The sequence below is a fragment of the Astatotilapia calliptera genome, chromosome 11 (assembly GCF_900246225.1).
Source record: "Astatotilapia calliptera chromosome 11, fAstCal1.2, whole genome shotgun sequence".
Lineage (NCBI taxonomy): Eukaryota > Metazoa > Chordata > Actinopteri > Cichliformes > Cichlidae > Astatotilapia > Astatotilapia calliptera.
This window is the reverse complement of record NC_039312.1, coordinates 29,489,339-29,507,636: the sequence shown is the minus strand read 5'-3', so window position 1 is coordinate 29,507,636 and position 18,298 is coordinate 29,489,339. Positions and strand designations below refer to the sequence as shown.

Sequence of the window (18,298 nt, the reverse complement as noted above, 5' to 3'; positions counted from 1 at the left end):
CTTAGTGCATTTGAATCATTTTAACCATATGTAACCACCTGCATATGTGGGGGGTTGATTTCTTTGCCACCCTAAGAAAATTTCTCTAGATCCGCCCCTGCTCACGGGCACACAGGGAATAAACTCAAAAAGCACAGCTTTATTGCTGGAAAACAGATCACAAATAAGACAATATTAAACTGGGAAAATCTAAATGTAAGGTACACCAGGAAACACAAGGAGAACCACACACAGCATATGAGAGATCTCAACACTAACACAGAGAAACACAGGGCTTAAATACACTGGGAAATAACGAGGGGAATGAGACACAGAAGGGGAGCACAGCTGAGAGAAATTGGACATAACCAGACCCAAAGGAAGCGAAACTCAGTACATTCACGTAGGACACAGACCTTCAAAGTAAAACAGGAAATGTAACAGACACAGACTTGACTAGGGGAGACAGCACTAAGAAACACAGAAAACAACAACAAGGAGACATGGAGGGCAGCTACTAAATACTTAGAAAACTAAAGAGAATACAAGAAAGCCAAACTAAGACACTAGACTAAAGAATAAACTGGGGCAACAAAGAGAAGTAAGATAAAAATACAAAAATTTAGAGACACAAGAAACTCAAAACACTGGGTCACCGACCCAGCACCGTGACAAACAGGGGAACTGTTGTGTCCCTCCCACCTGTTCTTTTCAAAATGTTTAGTGTAGCTGAAATACTGTTCAATCCCACTGTTGTAAGTAGAAATTAATAAGATCCATACAAAAAGCTTTAAACTGGAAAGGCTGTGGGAAATATCTGACTGAGTCTAACTTTCCCCAGCTTGACTCGACCCACCATGCTTTATTGTGCCATTCTTGTCCATGTGTTAGACTTACTACAGTCCAGCTCTGAGGTCTTTACACTGCCTGCCTGTCCGTCAGAGGATAGACTTTAAAGTTCTGATGCTGGTCTATAAAGCTCTGAATGGTTTAGTACCAAAATACATCAGTGACCTCCTGACCCACTATGAACCTTCCGGATCCCTCAGGTCATCTGGATCGTTTTTTTTTTTATCAGTTCCCAGAGTCAGAACCAGCCACGGAGAAGCTGCATTCAGCTTTTATGCTCCATATATGTGGAACAAACTCCCAGAAAGCCTCAGATCAGCTGAAATTTGCTTAGTTTACTTAAATCCAGGTTGAAGACTCACCTATTCTCAGCTGCATTTGAGTAAAACACCAAATCCACACTTTTAAGCTTAAATTTCAAAGCTTACATTTTAACTACTGATTTCATCTGCTGTTCTGATTTTATCTACTGTTTTTTTTAAATCAATTTTAAATCATGCTTTTTATTCGTTTTTGTTTTTTAATGTCTCTGTAAACCACTTTGAATCACCTTGTGGTTGAATTGTGCTATATAAATAAACTTGCCTTGCTAATGAATGTGGCTAACCAACCAAAGGCTTTAAAAAAAGATATACAAAACTTTAAACGTCAATCATGGTGGGACATTTTGTATCAACAACTAAAGAAAATCCCTTTGAATACCTCATGTGAAAATTGTTTGTTGTGATGTTGCACTAAAAAAATTAAAAATGACTCATTTGTAACCCAACACTGCAGTCTGTTGACTTTATTCTGACCTTGTTCAAGGTGTTAGCAGGAAAGATATGTGGGTTTTAAGGACCAACTCCAGCACCAGTAACTGCTCTGAAATCTGATTTATTTTTTATTTGATCCAACAACAAGAAAACACCCTCACGAAACCAACTCTTCTTTTTAAACGTCCTTTTTGTTTAACAAAAATGCTGTATAACATGCACAATTCAGTACCTGGTCAGTTAAAACCCTCAACCTCCCAGGCATATTTACATACATACATATCCCCCCCTTTGTCAGGTCTGTGATGGCAGACTGTGTGGAGAGTGGACAGAGTGTGGACCCAAATGCAGACTAAAGACACGGTACTGGACTGCAGTCAAAAATGAAAGTGAGCTTTTTATTTTTGACTGCACAAAATACAACCAAAGCAAAAGGGAGACTAAGATTAAACCAACGAAAACTAAACACAAGGTACCTGGAACAAGGAAACCTGAGACCTGAAACATGACGGATGATGAACATGACAAGGATCTGACGAGGGACAAAGGGAGACTCACATAATAAAGATACACAAAGGCAAACGAGAGGGAACAAAAGGGAACTAACTCAAAGTAATTAAGAACCAGAAATCTAAATGATTAAACCGGGAAACTAAATAATACCAGAAAAGGACTAAGAAACATAAATCGCTACCATCGTAAGAAAACAAGGCCAGAAGTCCAAAAACATAAATGCTCAGTAACAGACCTATCACCATAACATCTATAAATTTACATATTATAATTCCGTGTCCATTATTTTGTGAATAAGGAACCAGATTTTCGGACAATGTTTTATTTTTATATTGAGTCAGGTTACATAATATCAGTATCAACAACAAAGCAGCAGTCAAAAAATATACAATTGTCAGGCGCTAAACATCCGGTAAAGTCACAGCTTTTTACAATAGATATAAACATATTTTTAATGAAACCTTGTAGCCTTGGACAGACGTCTGTACTTCTGGTTACCCCTGATTTAGTAGTTAATAATAGCCACAGTGTTGGAGTGTAATGGAATACATGTACCGCCGTTACGTATTTAAAATACAAAATACGAGTAACTGTATTCCGTTACAATTACCGTTTAAAAAGGTAGTATTCAGAATACAGTTACTTTGTTGAAATGAATGGATTACACTGCGGTATTTTTCTGTTTCATATGTTAGGCTATGCCATCTCTATTTTTGGGAATTCCACGCCGGTGGAATGTGTCTGTGAGCGCGAGGAGGGAGAAAAAGAGGTGAAAAGTACGAGATTCACCGACCAGAAACGGGAGCTGGAAGCATCTAAATATAATAATAACCATTGCAGCCAAAAAGAATGCCTGAGGAGCCCATTTGTAAGTACGCTATTAAGACTCGACTGTACACTGTGTTTGTGTTTTCCTCCGAAACAGTAAGTTCCATTGGAGCAGCCTTTCAACGCCTCTCTCTGTCTCTCGCTAGCAAAGTTGACCCAGACAACAAAGTAAAGCTATTTTTCAGCTATGAGCCGACACGGAACCCACCGTATTAGCCAGAGGACCCTTTTTTACGGTTCGGAGCCACAGAGCTGTTTTATATACGCGCAGAATTGTTTTCTATACGACATACATGTCCATCCTACTGATACTCATTTTATATTAAAATGTAAAAATCCTGTTGGTTTTGGTATGGTGAATAACCTTCAGTAATAGTAATAAATCACTAGCAATAGTACATTCATGTAGTTGTAAAAAGCATGATAATATATTAAGTAATCCAAAGTATTCAAAATACGTTACTCTCATTGAGTAACGTAAAAGAATACGTTACAAAATACATTTTCATGTATTCTGTAATTCGTAGTGGAATACATTTTAAAAGTAACCTTCCCAACACTGGATAACCACAGTAAACATTGGGGATAAATATTTCTCACTAACTTATAAAAATGAAATCTTTTAATGAAATTGCTGAATCTTGACTTTTAAGGAGACTTTTTCGGAAAGCAGCTTGAGCTTTGAGAAGAGGGTCAGAAGAAAAAAAACATACAAAAAAGACTCTTAAACAAGCACTCACACACAGAGATAGAAACATTAGCATTTCCACAATGTCACAAGCCAAAGAAAATATAATGCTTCCTCCTCAAGATATCATTTCTCAAGAGAAGTACCAAAAGGCATTAGTTTGAAGCTGTAGTTTTTGAAGATAAAAAAAACTACAGCTTCGAGGTGATCATATAAAAAAGGGTCATCATATATGAATTTTTTATTTTTTTTTTGCAAGAATTTAATTTCAGTGCACACTGTAGTTACATGACGGGGTAGCAGGGATACAAAGCGATGCCACACTGGTTGCCTGTGTTGCGTGCCATCCGGATGTATCCCTGATCTCCGAAGGTTGTTCCCCAGCTGGAGAGTAAAATAAAAAAAAAAAAAATCATTATGAAATAATAGCTCATCGGTGAAATTGAACTGTTTTTAAAACTCCACATGTCATTCAGCAGCTGGTTGCTTTGTTTTAATCTATGAATAAACATTAACAAAGCTGTCTTTCTTCTTCTTCTTCTTCTTCTTCTTTACATTTAACTAGGTGCAGTGCATGGTTAATTATTAATACGGATAGGAAACTTATATACATGGGTATGTTCAAACTTTTGATTGGCTGTATTCTTTTGAAGTCTTGATGTTTCCATGGAATAACTAATGTTTGATTAAACTTTAATTTAATGATGGAGGCCAACTGGTATATCGCAGCCCAACAGTCTGGAGAGTTATTGCTTAAGTTTAAAAATATATATAATTTAAAGAAATCCACTTTAGTCCTGTCAGCAAAAACTGAAAGTCTGAACAGAATGTAACAATCAGTCTTTGCATGTTATTAATGATATGTACTTTCCTAAAAAGCGCTGACTTCTCTCTTTCATTTCCTGTTTGTCTTGTAGAGTCCTCCCAGAATGCACCACATAAGTGAACAGATAGTGGAAGACAATAGAAGCCCTGTCTATAAAATCACTTTGTATATATAACCCAGATTCCAAAGAAATCAGTGGAGTGAAAATGTCTCACCTGTTCTTTACGAGCCAGTAGTCTTGTCCATTCAGAGTACCGTAGCCCACTGCCAACACACCGTGATTCACCTCTTGTGTGCATGATGGGTCATTATACACTCCTGAAATGATAAGAAGAATTACCAATCTCATTGTAACATTCCAAAAAGCTAAAAACAATAATTTCCAAGAAAGTTTTATTAATTCAAGCTTTTCTCGAAACATCTTCATTCCTCCAAACTTCTCAAAACTATTTTTCCATATTAATAGACAAGAGTACACTTGACACCTGACGAAGTGTATCTTACCACTTCTATAGAAACTAAATCTGGGCCGCCTAGCATCAATTGCCACTGAAATGGGTCCAATGGTAGCAAGACCCTGCTTCAGAGCGTTCTCGTCCCCTTCAGGCAGAAACTGGTAACTGGAGCAGTTGGCAGCACGGGTTGCTGGGTTGTAGTGGCACTGATCATCCTGAAGTTAAAGGACAAAATGTTAAAGGATCTGATGCAGTCAGGAAAAAAAATTAAAAAATAAAAATCTTAAATTATTCTTGTTTATTAAAAACATACAAGGCAGGCCTTAGACAGAACTGAACAAACTGGGAGATGGGACCTCATACCACTAGAAGTGACACCAACCAGCAGAGCAGTCCTTGAGCTTGCTCTACTTGCCCATTCTAATGTGACATTTTACATATGAATGATACTTTGGCAAAGTTGTGGATTATTTTGGATTATGAGCTGCAGTTTTTTTTTTTAAACCACCCCTTTAGTCACCAGACACTGGAAAACAGGCTCTCCCTTGACTGAACTGCACCTCACTCATAAAAGAGAAAGTCAGTGGTTTCATAATTTGTACTTCAGGACAAAACTAAACCTAAAGATTTTTTCAAAATACACACATATTGTCATGTCCATATTGAATATTTTTGGTCACTATGCTTATAGAATATTTAACATCAAAAAGTTGCTTTTTCAAATATCTTTTTCTAAAATTAAAAACATCGCCACCCCCGTGAGGCTGGAACAGTCTGCTGAATCGTCTCAGAACTGGCCTCCTCCACACAAACAACAGCGAACTACATAAAGCCTGGAGGACAAACATGTTGTCCGCTCCGATTAATTTATTGTTGCTCCAAAGAGACGTTAACAGCTGACCACAGTGTGAGTGTTGCTGTCTACAGCCTGAAGGATCAGACTCAACTTCTTGCTGGTGTTTATACACCCACCTAGGTGTCTCATACAGGGTTTTGTAAAGCTTGTGTTAGAGTCCTGTGTTTATTATTTTTTTTGCAAAACTTTGTTCACATTGTATGAACAACAAAAATAAAACAGAATATGATGACTGAAAATCATTTAAACACAATATTTAAATTGAAAATTGAAAATTAGACAAAGACAACATAAACTAACATTATATAAACATATTAAAAAATAGTAACATTCCTTAGATTAAATAAAAAATAAAGTAGCTTTGCTCCTGTCTACTCAATTTTTACTGTAAATAATGGAGTCAGATGTTTTGGTTTTACCTTATGAACATTCACCTATCACTAATATTATAGCTGAAAACATCAGTTAAGTACGTAGGTATGTTCTTTTAGCACAAAAGTGTGCTTATAGGGCCACAAAAAGGTTGTGTGTTTACTTACACGTCCTGTATATGGGTATGAAGCATCAGAGTCGATTCCGTGGTTGTCGATGACATACTGGAAAGCTCGGGTCATGAAGCCTCCGTTGCAGCCGTGGTTGCCATATTTGCCGGAACAATCCACCAGGTTTTGAGGACTGAGATCCACCAGCTTTCCTGTACTCTTGGCTAACTGGCCTTCCAGGGCCCCTGCAGCACTGAAGGCCCAGCAAGACCCACAAGCACCCTAAGATAAAAAAAACAAACCCATAGGATCTAAAATACAAATATGCTTATATTCTCAGTATTCCTCTAAATGTCCATCTTAATAGCACTGATGCACTTTTTAACAATACCAACTACAAAAAAAAAGTCCTGCAGTGATTTGCAAATCCCATAAATGTTGAAACTGAGACACTTTACAATTTCATGACAAATATGAATTCGATTTTGAATTTCATGGCAGCAAAAGATGTCTCAAAAATGTTGGGATGGAGGCAACGAAAATTTTGAAAATAATTAGACTAACTAGCAAAAGGTATTTTACACAGCATCCCAACACCCTTGGAATTATGGTTGTAAAACTTTGACCCCAAATTACACATCTGACTGCACTTGTAGCTGTGACAAAATAAACAAGCTGAAACACACTGGTCTGGCAACAAAGGTGTTCTTTATATTTGTTCTGTTGCTTGAGTTTTCCTTTCTGGTCTCTTTCCACACTTCTTAGAAATCCATAAAGAAATCCATCTTGATTTTGATTTAATATATACAATTCATTGATATAATAATAAATAAAGACAGAGTGAAAAATCCCCCTTCAACAATGTTCCTGTAGCTTGTCACTACATCAGACAGAAATAGAATAAATTCCTTGTGCATCATTTCACACATTTCTGTGTTTGGCAGCTCAACAGGCGTTTGTAGAGGTGTTGGTGAAGCAAGGGTCCAGCAGGGTGTAGGAGGTTAAAGAACTCAAGTGATTAAATGAGAATGTTTTTTGGTCAGTTACATTTACCCTGTTGCACAGAACAGAAGCAATGCCAAAATCAATATGTGTGTGTCTCTGGTTAAATGATATTCATCTGCACAACACAAGTTAATAATAAATTGGGCATCAAAATCTGTTTCTTTCTTTTAAAATTATTATTTTTATCTTTATGATTTTTCCCCTTAGACTCCACGCAAAGCAATTTCAGCACAGAAAGTCATATGGATTTAAAATACCCTAAAGTAATGCATATTTTAGCACTAAACGTTTCTAGAGACAAATAAAGTGAAGCTTTGGAATGGACTATTTACATACAGAAAGAAAAGGCAGAACATTAAGACATATATTTCCTTATTTCACCTTCATTTTTGTATATTAATCATCCAAAAACTAAGATAACGAGACAGTTTTGAAAGTATCTAGGTTAAAAAAAAACCCTGTAAGACTGTGCTACCCACCTTCTTTGCACCAAGACAAATGGATGTGACCAAATAATTGCTAAACTAGCAACTGTGGTAATGACATCCTGTGTAAACATGAACCTTTTCAAAGAATAAGGAACAGGATGAATGGGGGATATGTTGACACTACTGCCTGTGTGGCTATGAGACATCAAATGTTTTTGCTCCTCTCAGCAGCACTAATACATATACATTGATTTAAATGCCCTCTTCTTTTCTTTTCTTTTTACCTGCATCTTGACTTTGGTGACACAACCCTTCTCTCTCCAGTCCATGGTGTCTGGTATACCAGAACCTGATGCCCCTGCAAAGGGAGACGGCGCCCTCTGGATGTCAGTGGGAGGAGTGAGACTGGCAAAAAACTGCATGATCTCTTCTTCTGTCTATGAGAAAGAAAATGGCAATGATGAAATAAGAAACAAAAGCCAGTCACAGCTGGCAGACAGTTATCAAAGTTTTCAACTTCAATGTGCTTTATAAACTTTCTAAAAGCTTTAATTTTTCATATAAATCTCCCCTATGCAATATTTATATGTTATAATCTCCCTGACTTCATTAGAGCCATTTTAATGTTTAATTTCATAATCAAACTTTGCATCTAATCCAACTACTAACCAAGCTGCAGGCAACTGGAGCTGTAAAAACATTGTGGTGCATCAAGTGCTGCTCCAAGCACTAACAGGATATGTCAACAGGAAGACCAAACATGTTGCAAGACAACAAAAGGCCATGGTGGCTGTCTTTTTGATTTAAGCTACACTGTAAGAACAAGTCCTAATATAAAAGTATTTTACTTGTATTTTACAGTTTCGTTCTGTTCTTCTAGAATATCATTAAATTTACATAAAAAGACTGTGATTTCACATTTCAAATGTAAATTAACGTAAAATCACCGTAATGTAATAAAACAGAACTTTCTTGTTTTTTGTCTGTACAATCTAAATATGATTGTTAAAATACATTCACAAATGTATCATGATTGCACAGATATTTGTCCGTTATTTGAAGGATTGAACTGTTGAATTCAAATGTAATGCTATGGCAAAATATATAACATGATTCCTATAAACGTTGTTTACATAAAATAATTATTACTATTATTGCTACTTAGGGCCATCGTGGCTCAAGCGTTGGCAGTTCGCCTTGTAATCACAAGGTTGCTGGTTCAAGCCCCGGCTCGGACACTCTTGGTCATTGTGTCCTTGGTCAAGACTCTTCACCTACTGGTGATGGCCAGATGGTGCGATATGGCAGCCTCGCCTCTCTCAGTCTGTCCCAGGGTATGCAATCCATTATTATTTAAACCAACTGTTAACAGTATGTTTCTGTACATTTAAGTATTATTATTCATATTGCCACATTCATTGACCTTGTTTATAGGTAATTTCATTGTTTGATCACATTAAAATGTTCCTAATTTAATGTTTAAAAGCACTTGAGAAAGGCAAAATCCCATGTAAAATTAGGGCAACAAACTGTATTATCATTACTGAAAATAACTGTATTTTTATGAGAAAGTTATTTTCTGTTATTGTATGTTATTACTTTGGCGCCCCAGCTGCAGGAATATTACTGTTTTTCTAGGATTTTTTTTTTTTTTAACAGTGTAGACTTTTCACCTCAAGAATAATTTTCCAGAGCTCCATCTCACCAGACTTAATTTTTGGGTCATAAAGCTCGAGATATTTCTTGATGTAAACTTCTAGTTTCTCATTCATTAGCTTAAACATGAGAGAAGGCAACAAGGGAAGAAAGGGTGCTTCTACAGAAGCTAAAAATGTGAGCTGCAGAAGTGTAGATGTAAACGCAGGAAGTGAAAAAAAGTATTTTGAGGGGCAGGTGGAAACTGATCATATAACTGTGGCATGAGGTTTTGAGCCAGCATTACTGTGGAGGTTTTATGTGGAAAATGATGGTCAAGTGTTTTGACATAACTCTGTTGGGCCTGAACACAAAGACTTTTGAGCCACTTGTAGCCTCAGTTTTCTGCCAGTAATCTATCATCCATCACACACCCAGCTACTCTTCAATACGGATCAGCTTTGATCCTGTTGACCTTTTCAACATCATTAATACAATCACCATTATTGAATAAAAAATATCATAAGTCAAAAACATTAATGAAGCAAGAGAGTGTCTCACCAGGTCTCCCATGTGATTCATGCCCAGTTCATAGGTGTGAAGTCCCATTGAGGCCTCCAGGTTGTGCACGGTAATCATCTTCAGGTTATTCTCCCACAGCTCCCGGCGGTGAGCATTCTCCACCTCACATAAAGAAAGAGCAGATGAGGTGAAAATGCCATATAAGTTAATTATAAGCCTTGTGCAGAGTTTGTCCATACAAATATAACACTTTAAAAAAATATTTATTACTACTTTTTGTCACATACATCATTTTTGTAGCTCTTCCCATGTGTCTTCTTCCACAGCTCCCAGTGTGCGTCCAGTGTGGATTCAAACATGGCTGCTGCCCCGGCACACAGGGAGATGAGCAGCAACAGCAGGCCTGCAAACACACAAACATAGACGATGACACGAGAAGACAGGATGTCACCTGACCTTTGATGAGACTGATGCTCACTAACACACTGAGAAAACAACCTGCCTGGCAAAGAGCTCAAGTTTCCAGTCAGAAACAGACCTTAGTTTCATAAAAACCACACATAGAGACTCTGGCACGACACAGGCCAAAATATTTTCAGAGTTGTGTTACATGTTGACAAAAAGAAAACAACAAAAAGATGGAAATCAAAACAAAGAATAGGCGTTTAGTGAAATATGAGCACAACTGAACTTGTTTATGAGAGCCCCTGATATTTAATTCTTCTTATTAAAATCCAACATTTACTCTAAAAGGTTAACAGAAGCCACAACTATTTTCCTAGATTCATACATGGTAATTTTTCCCAAATTAAAAGGCCTTTTTTTCACAATTTCACTGTCTTGATCTGCTTCTCAGTCAGAACGCGGAAAAACATGATTGTAAATATTGGTTTACGTCACTTGTTATCAGAAGGGCTGGCAACAAGCTGAAAAAGGCATACAAGAATCAACAAACAGGCCTCAAAATACAAAAAGGGAGAGTGTTTGCTCAGTTTTCTTACAATGACTAAGAGCAAATATACAAAACTAAAGACAGTGAAGTGATTCCACTGAACACTTCTGTTTGAACTGAGTGTTCAAGCATGTTACCAGATTATAATTGGTGCTGATGTTGTCTCCAGGGGTTTTATACTGAGGTGGCTCATTGGCCTTATCTACATAGCAAAAGTCACTTTTTAAAAAACAGCTTTTTGCACTGACCACTTTGTCTTTAGTCTCTGAGTGTTAAGAGAAGTCTCAAGTATAACTTCCACATATTTAAGGCTGTGCAAAATTTTCAAAATGACGCCACAGTCACAAGGCCTGAAGTGAAACTTATGAACAAGCAAGAAGTACATCCATGAATATGAAGCTCCACCTGGTACAGTTCCCAGCTGGGGAAAGGACCCTCTTCAAACAACACACACAATACCCTCAGTGTAGAACCTAAATGTAATATGATATATATAATATTTTTTAACCAGAATTTATAACTCATCAGGCTTCTCATACTAATGTATACGATTTAAGTAAGCGATCTATTCAATTTTTACTTGGACTTTTACCCCAAAAGCACTTTGACTGGCTCTTTTTTCCGCTTCGTTTTGTTGTCAGTTTCATAAATACAAATACAAAAACGAAGAATTCCGGTTTTATATTACTTTCAAATTGTTTTACTAAACAAATGCTACAGCGTAGTTGTACAGCACAGCCTTCCTGTCAATGGTGTAATTACATAAGGATATACTAAAAATACACCGAGTGTGTTTGGACGATTTCTTTTTCTGCAATTATTTAACATTATAGAAACACTTTACTTCACTGTGATGACATTATAACAAGGTTACAATGTACTTCTATCGTTGAACACACCTGCGGCCTGAACAAAGAAAAGTCTTTGAAAGCTACAAAAACGAAAGTAAACTAAATTATGAAGCTTTTTATGGGACGATGTCCGCCTTTTTGTTTTACCAGCCATTAATATTTCTACTAAAGCTGTTAAAGTATTACTGGAAAGTGTTTCACTTGCCTTGATTAGTCGGACTCATCTTTGCTGCGCGGAAATTCAGTCTGACTGCGTTTCCTTGTTGCTATTATTTATGAGCAAAGTGTCACATGTTCTCTCGCAGTTCTTCCTCTTTCGAAAGTAAAAGCTACACCGTTTGCCTCACAGTGCAGGAAAGGAATAGTTGAACGCATAAGACATGAAACAGAAGGTAAACAAAAACCACTTATTCAGAGGTTTTCCCAAAAACTTGAACCACAGAATTGCACATTTTCGGAAAGTATGACAAGTACACACACTCAGCATTTTATTGCACATTAAAAGTGTCTTACTTCCCACATTTAGCATTTTCATTACACCCTAGGAGCAATCAAGTTTTTTAGTTTTAATTTATTAAGTTATTTATCTTTAGTTCAGTGTAGTTGGGTTTATTTCCAGATTGGGGTTTCCTCGTTATTATTTTATGTTTTAGTTTAGCTTCTTATTAGACTGAGAGTTGTGTTTCTGTTTTATATTAGTATGGCAGAGGCAAGATTAAAGTTCAGAATAAACACAACAGAAGCACATCGCTTTGTCAAAGAAGGTATCTCACAGTCATGTTTCATATGCCAGAATTCCTTTCTTGAAATTACACTGAAAAAAATATGTTGTTGGATTTACTTAATTCAATGGTGGACATTTGTTGCACACAGATGTTTTGCTTTGGCAGCAACTTAAACAATTGAGTTAAATTAACACAATTTATTCATGTTCAATAAACCTGTGCAATTTGTGTTGATAAAATGTGACTTAAACATGTTTTGATGAAGTAATTTGAGCTCTTGGAATATTTTAATCCTTCACAATTTTTTCACTTTATCCCAACACCATTCAATAACTTTTACCCAATACTACTTGGTCACTTAAATACTACATGTTATCTTCAAATTACATTTTGTTATTATATTCTAGTATCAAATACACAATTTTCAAATGGAGGCCTTATAACAGATTGTATTGTTCTCTTCCAAGATGGTTGCTGGCATCCACCAGTAACCTTTAAAAACAACATGTCTAATTTCACTGCATTGACAGTAGGTAAAGAATTAAACTGACATTACTCCTCTACTGAATCTATATAAACCAACAGTTAAATAATGTCAGTTCTTCCGTGTTCTCTGGAATCAATCACAGCAAAGAAATTGGACTGTTTCTTTTGAAAAATGTTACAGGACAATACAAAACATTCTATTTAAGGCCTCTGACGTCAAGATTCAGTTAAACAACAATTATAACTAAACAATTTGAGGAAATGTTAGTTTCCATTAACATTAAATTAGGTTACTGAATTGGCAAACACCTTCCTATTAACATTACCCATTTTACCCCAATAACTAAAGAAATTAGCACTTGCAGGTCAAAACCTTTATTCAAGAGACGCAAAAATAACATTGATACAGTGACTGTCAAAAATTACAGCACTGATCATACTGTGACATCTTGGTTCAAAACAGCACACTTAGAAATATTCAACGTTCTTTACTTCAACTGAATGAAACTGAAAATACCATTTCACACGACCCATATGGGATATTTAGACTGTATAACTGTTCACGCTACATCTCTTCACTAGTAAAAGAAAGAAAAAATACAAAGAGAAATTGAAAAATGCTGCCAAACAGACAAACAGAGAACTTGTACAGAGCAAAAGGAAAAACAAACAACAACAACAAAAACAGCTTGTCCTCATGGCAGTTGCAGAGTATATAAAAATGAACCCTGCGATCTGTTCCTGGAATTGAGCTTCAAAAATGCAGCAGAACAAGTGTGAGATTTAAATGTCCTCTCACCTAGAGCTGGTCACCTCACATGCATAACAGTGAGCTTCGTTGCAGGAGCAGTTTTGTCTTAGTTGTGAGCTTTTCTTGAGAGCTGAGTTGCATCCAACTCCATTACCACCCTTTGAATCACCTCAAAAGTGTAGCAGAGTTGTGATGGGTAACTCATGTTGAAGGAATAAAAAAGGTCCAAACAGCATGGCTACTGCAAAGTTCACGTTATCCAGATCTTGAAGAACAACATCAGAAAAGTCATTGCCTGGTGCATCTCTGGAGACAGATGTTCATTGTGGTTTTCTCAATCTGTGCAGTGGCCTCAGTCAAGTCCTGGTTAAACACAAAACATTTCTTTAAGATTCCTTTTTAAGCTCATCTCTTTTGAATCTACCAGTTCTAATGTTAGAGTAATTTAAACCAATGCAAGCAACATAGTAAATAGCTATAGCCAAAGAGTGGCCTGCCATGCTGCCATTCATGGTCTAACAGAGTTTCTAAGAGAGGGTGAAAAACATAATAATTTCAAATGCTTTACATTAGTTTTTGTTAGAAAGACACCGGCCCATCAGAAATCCAGGTTATGTCACTCAGAAGATGTTAGAATTTAGACTTTCAGCCCCACAATTTGGTTAGCTGTTGGTCAGTTGGTCTTTTTTTTTTTTTTTCAAACAAAAGCTAATGTAAATATTGGTGGGATTTTTCTTTGTTCACTAGAATGACAAATTTAAAGTTTTTTCACACTGATGTGACCCCTAATACAGGGGTGGGGCCTCAAGGGCCGGCGGCCGAGTTCACTACTAGGCCTCATGTGAACTTCAAATTATTAAAGAGGACTACTGGTCCTAACCAGTCCAATGAGGATCAAGTGGATAACTAAATGCATTTTTAAATGTTGCAAAGCCACAATCTACTCATAAAACACTCACCATGAACTCCTGCACCAAGATGTTGCAATTGTCTTTCACACAGATGCGGAGCACTTTGATGAGACTCCCTTTGAGCATTAATGTCATCCTAAAGTATTATAACAAAGAAAACAGAGATTTGTGAACTTTTCAGTAGCACAGAAGAAAATGATCCCAGACAAAAACTCTTGACTTTTTAAACCAGTCAACATGCAACACCAGCATCTACAAAGCAATATCAAAAGTTCCTGTTTGACATCAACTTTATGGATATATAGTTTCCAGAACATTTATTTTTAAAAAAAGATAATTTTTTCTCAGTGGGCCAGTAAATGCATGACAAAAAAGAATGGCATCCTTTCAGTGGAATCAGTACTCACAGGTAATAGTTGACTGTTTCAATGGATGCAGCATAAAAATCTTTTACTGACCTAATGCAATACATATACACTTTGTAGTTAAAGAATTTTAAAGTTCTTACTGTCATAATGGCAGCTACATCCTTTAGCTTTGTGCCCTGTTCCCCCAATCACTTTGCAAATACTTTCAGCAGACTGTCAGAGAGAAACTCAGCTCCGTCAGAAACCTTGACTGTAAAGGCATGGTTGGGATGCACTGGAATGCTGCATTTCATCTGAAATGACATAAAATTATTTTGAAATAACAGCAGGCACTGTGCTTGGTTAATCAGTAATGTTTTGTTGAATAAAAACTGTGTTTCCAGATCTTATGGGATTAAAAAAAATCCAAAGATGTTTGTTTCTGATTTGCAACCCAAGAACCCACAAGTTACAACCTCATTTTAGTTCAAGTGTGCATTAATGTGAGTCCAGTAATCACCTTTCTGACAATACATACAGGTATAAGTTAAACCTATGGCAGATTTTGGATTTCTCAGTTGTTTTAATAGGGTGGTCTATTTGTGTATGCATGCACCTAATAATTATACAAAACCTATTATAATTAAGTTACAGAAACCTTAAGCGAAAATAGAATATACTTTCTTACCATAACACCTTGAACCCACAATCCATCAGCTGACTCCTGGTGAAATGCAGAATAGATGTGGTCTCTCAATGTGCATCAACAAAAACAAAAACAAAAACAAAAGGACAGCAGGTGAGGGCAGGAGGGGTAGGGATGTAAGCTAGCATAATGCCGCTAATGATATTAGCTAAAGCTGTTCAATGTCCAAAATCTCACTAACACCACGGTGCAGTAAATACACAATGTAACTGAAGAGTCAGTTGGCAAATCTATTCACACAGAAAACCAAATTATGTTATGAGTGCCTCATAATTAGGTTTAATGTGATATTACGGCTCTTGTGCCAAAGACAAATTCAAATGAAAAAGCGCCAATTCTTTGATAACAGATAAAACAGCAAATAAGCTAACGGCTCTTTTTTAGCATGTTACATGGCGACACTCTAGACGTTTAACTACATTTGGCTGAAATATGGTAAATATTAATTCAAAAAATCAAGACATACCAAAAACGTAGAGTTGGCTACTCGACTTGACTGAGATGGATGCCTTTTTTGAACCACGATCCAAAGCCCGCGAGATGAAATCACGCGTGGTTTCACGAGATTTAACGTTGCTATCTTATTGACTTACTTCACCTGAACATGATATGAACAATTTAATACACCCTTTCTGCATATCATGTAGTTTTTACACTATATAGTTACATTTATCTTTAAAACATGAGGTAATTGTGTTAAATACATGCAAGATGCTTACATAAATCCAAGAGATGGCCAGTCCCTTTTTTTCAGTGTACAAATTCGACCAAGCTGACAAAATTATTTCCAACAATATTTCCTTTGAGTTTTCATTTGATCTCAGTGACTAATATTCTAATATTCTATTATATTCTATTGCCTCAGAATGGCATAAAATCATAATTTTAGCTGTAGCTACCCATATTAACCTTACTATAAGACTATCCTGTGTGCAAATGACAGTTTTCTCTGAGGGTTAGAAATATGGAAATGGAAACTTGGAGAATGGAAAATGATATTATGGCAATCCACTTATTAGAATTTTATATTTAATTCATTGAAACTAATCAGAAAGGTCAGGAAGGTCATTAAAAATCTTGGAAGTTAATTCTGCAGTTACAGGAATAAGTGGTTCTGGAAAGAAGTGAAGGTCAAAATAAATATTCGACCTGTCAGCTGTAAATGAAAGATCATGAGGTCAGTACGTTGTCTGCTGTTGGATGAACACAGAAAACTGAAAGAGGAACAAACCAAATCATGCATTTCAGTCATGAACATATAAGTTCAAGCAATGGTTTCATGGCACTACATGCTTTTATAGAGTAATTCAGCACCATATAAATAATAATCATTAATGCAAACTCCTTGTGGTGCCAACTATGGCCTAAAAAATACAAACGTCACTCATTTTCCTACATGAAAACAGTCATGGGGGTTAATGTTGGGGTGATGGTGTTCCTTACTTCAAAAGATATAGAAATATTGCACATTTAGTAGAATAATTAAATTATAAATATAAACACAACAGCCACTTTATATACCTGTTAAACCACTCATTAAAACAATGACTGATTATCAACCAGTGCCATGGCAGCCACTCACTGCATTTAGGCACATAGACAGGTCAAGATAACCTGCTGTTCAAAATTTGAAAATATCCATTGATATTATAGGAAGGAAAAGTAACTCAAAAAAATCAGTAATTATAACCAAGGTGTGTGGAAAAGTCTTCCAAATCTTTGGATGCACAACATGTCAAACCTTGACGCAGCTGTTATGGCCTGTCTAGGGGTGGCCAGACCACAACGTAAGGGTGAGCCATCTTCATCAGAGCCAAGCAGCCACATCACGCAATTGGTAAAGTTTGATAATGATTTATTTACAATATATTGATTCGTTAGGTTATTTGACACAAACGAGGAGCTGATTATAGCTTTGGGGTGGACCTAAACAACAACAAAACAAAACAACAAACCAAAGGAGCCTATCTCGAGTATTCACCAAACTTACCTAATCAAACCAAATGACAGCAACTTGCCTCCCTAACTACGAAAAACAGGAGAAAACTATCATCAAACAAAAAATATTGTTCGGTGTGATGGATCTCACACTGTAAGAAAAAAATCCAAAAAAACAGTGATATTCCAGCAGCTGGGGTGCCAAAATAATACCATACAATAACAGAAAATAACTTTCTCATAAAAATACGGTTATTTTCATTAATGACAATGCAGTTTGTTGCCCTAATTTTATATGGGATTTTGCCTTTTTCAAGTGCTTTTAAACATAAATTAGGAACATTTTAACGTGATCAAACAATGAAATTACCTATAAACAAGGTCAATGGATGCGGCAATATGAATAATACTTAAATGTACAGAAATATACTGTTAACAGTTGGTTTAAATAATAATAATAATGGATTGCATTTATATAGCGCTTTTTGAGACCCTCAAAGCGCTTTACAATTTCACTATCCATTCACTCTCACACACTGGTGGAGGCGAGATACAGTTGTAGCCACAGCTGCCCTGGGACATACTGACAGAAGGGAGGCTGCCATATCGCACCATCGGCCCCTCTGGCCATCACCAGTAGGTGCAGGTGAAGTGTCTTGCTCAAGGACACAACAACCGAGACTGTCCGAGCTGGGACTCGAACCGGCAACCTTCTGATTACAAGACAAACTGCCAACTCTTGAGCCACGATCGCCCTAAATAACATTATTTGATGCAAAAAAAGTTTATAAGAATCATTTTATATATTTT

General features: G+C 36.5%; 1 protein-coding gene across 1 annotated transcript; it reads right to left on the bottom strand.

Moving 5' to 3' along the window:
• Window positions 1-3,835: 3,835 nt before the first annotated feature.
• On the bottom strand, window positions 3,836-11,903 carry LOC113032063 (cathepsin S-like). The gene is made up of 8 exons (XM_026184719.1): window positions 11,830-11,903; window positions 10,109-10,224; window positions 9,861-9,983; window positions 7,949-8,101; window positions 6,289-6,513; window positions 4,943-5,108; window positions 4,654-4,756; window positions 3,836-3,996 (listed from the first exon to the last, which is right to left on the bottom strand). The coding sequence occupies exons 1-8, from the start codon at window positions 11,846-11,848 to the stop codon at window positions 3,897-3,899; spliced, it is 1,005 nt and encodes a 334-aa protein (XP_026040504.1). The 5' UTR covers window positions 11,849-11,903; the 3' UTR covers window positions 3,836-3,896.
• Between the last annotated feature and the right edge of the window lie 6,395 nt (window positions 11,904-18,298).

Excerpts from the sequence above, each read along its gene's own strand:
- LOC113032063 (XM_026184719.1), bottom strand. Across the intron at positions 6,514-7,948 it reads TCACCAAAGTCAAGATGCAG|GGTGCTTGTGGGTCTTGCTG; the intron begins GTAAAAAGAAAA and ends TTTTTATCTTAG. Across the intron at positions 4,757-4,942 it reads ATTTAGTTTCTATAGAAGTG|GAGTGTATAATGACCCATCA; the intron begins GTAAGATACACT and ends TTATCATTTCAG.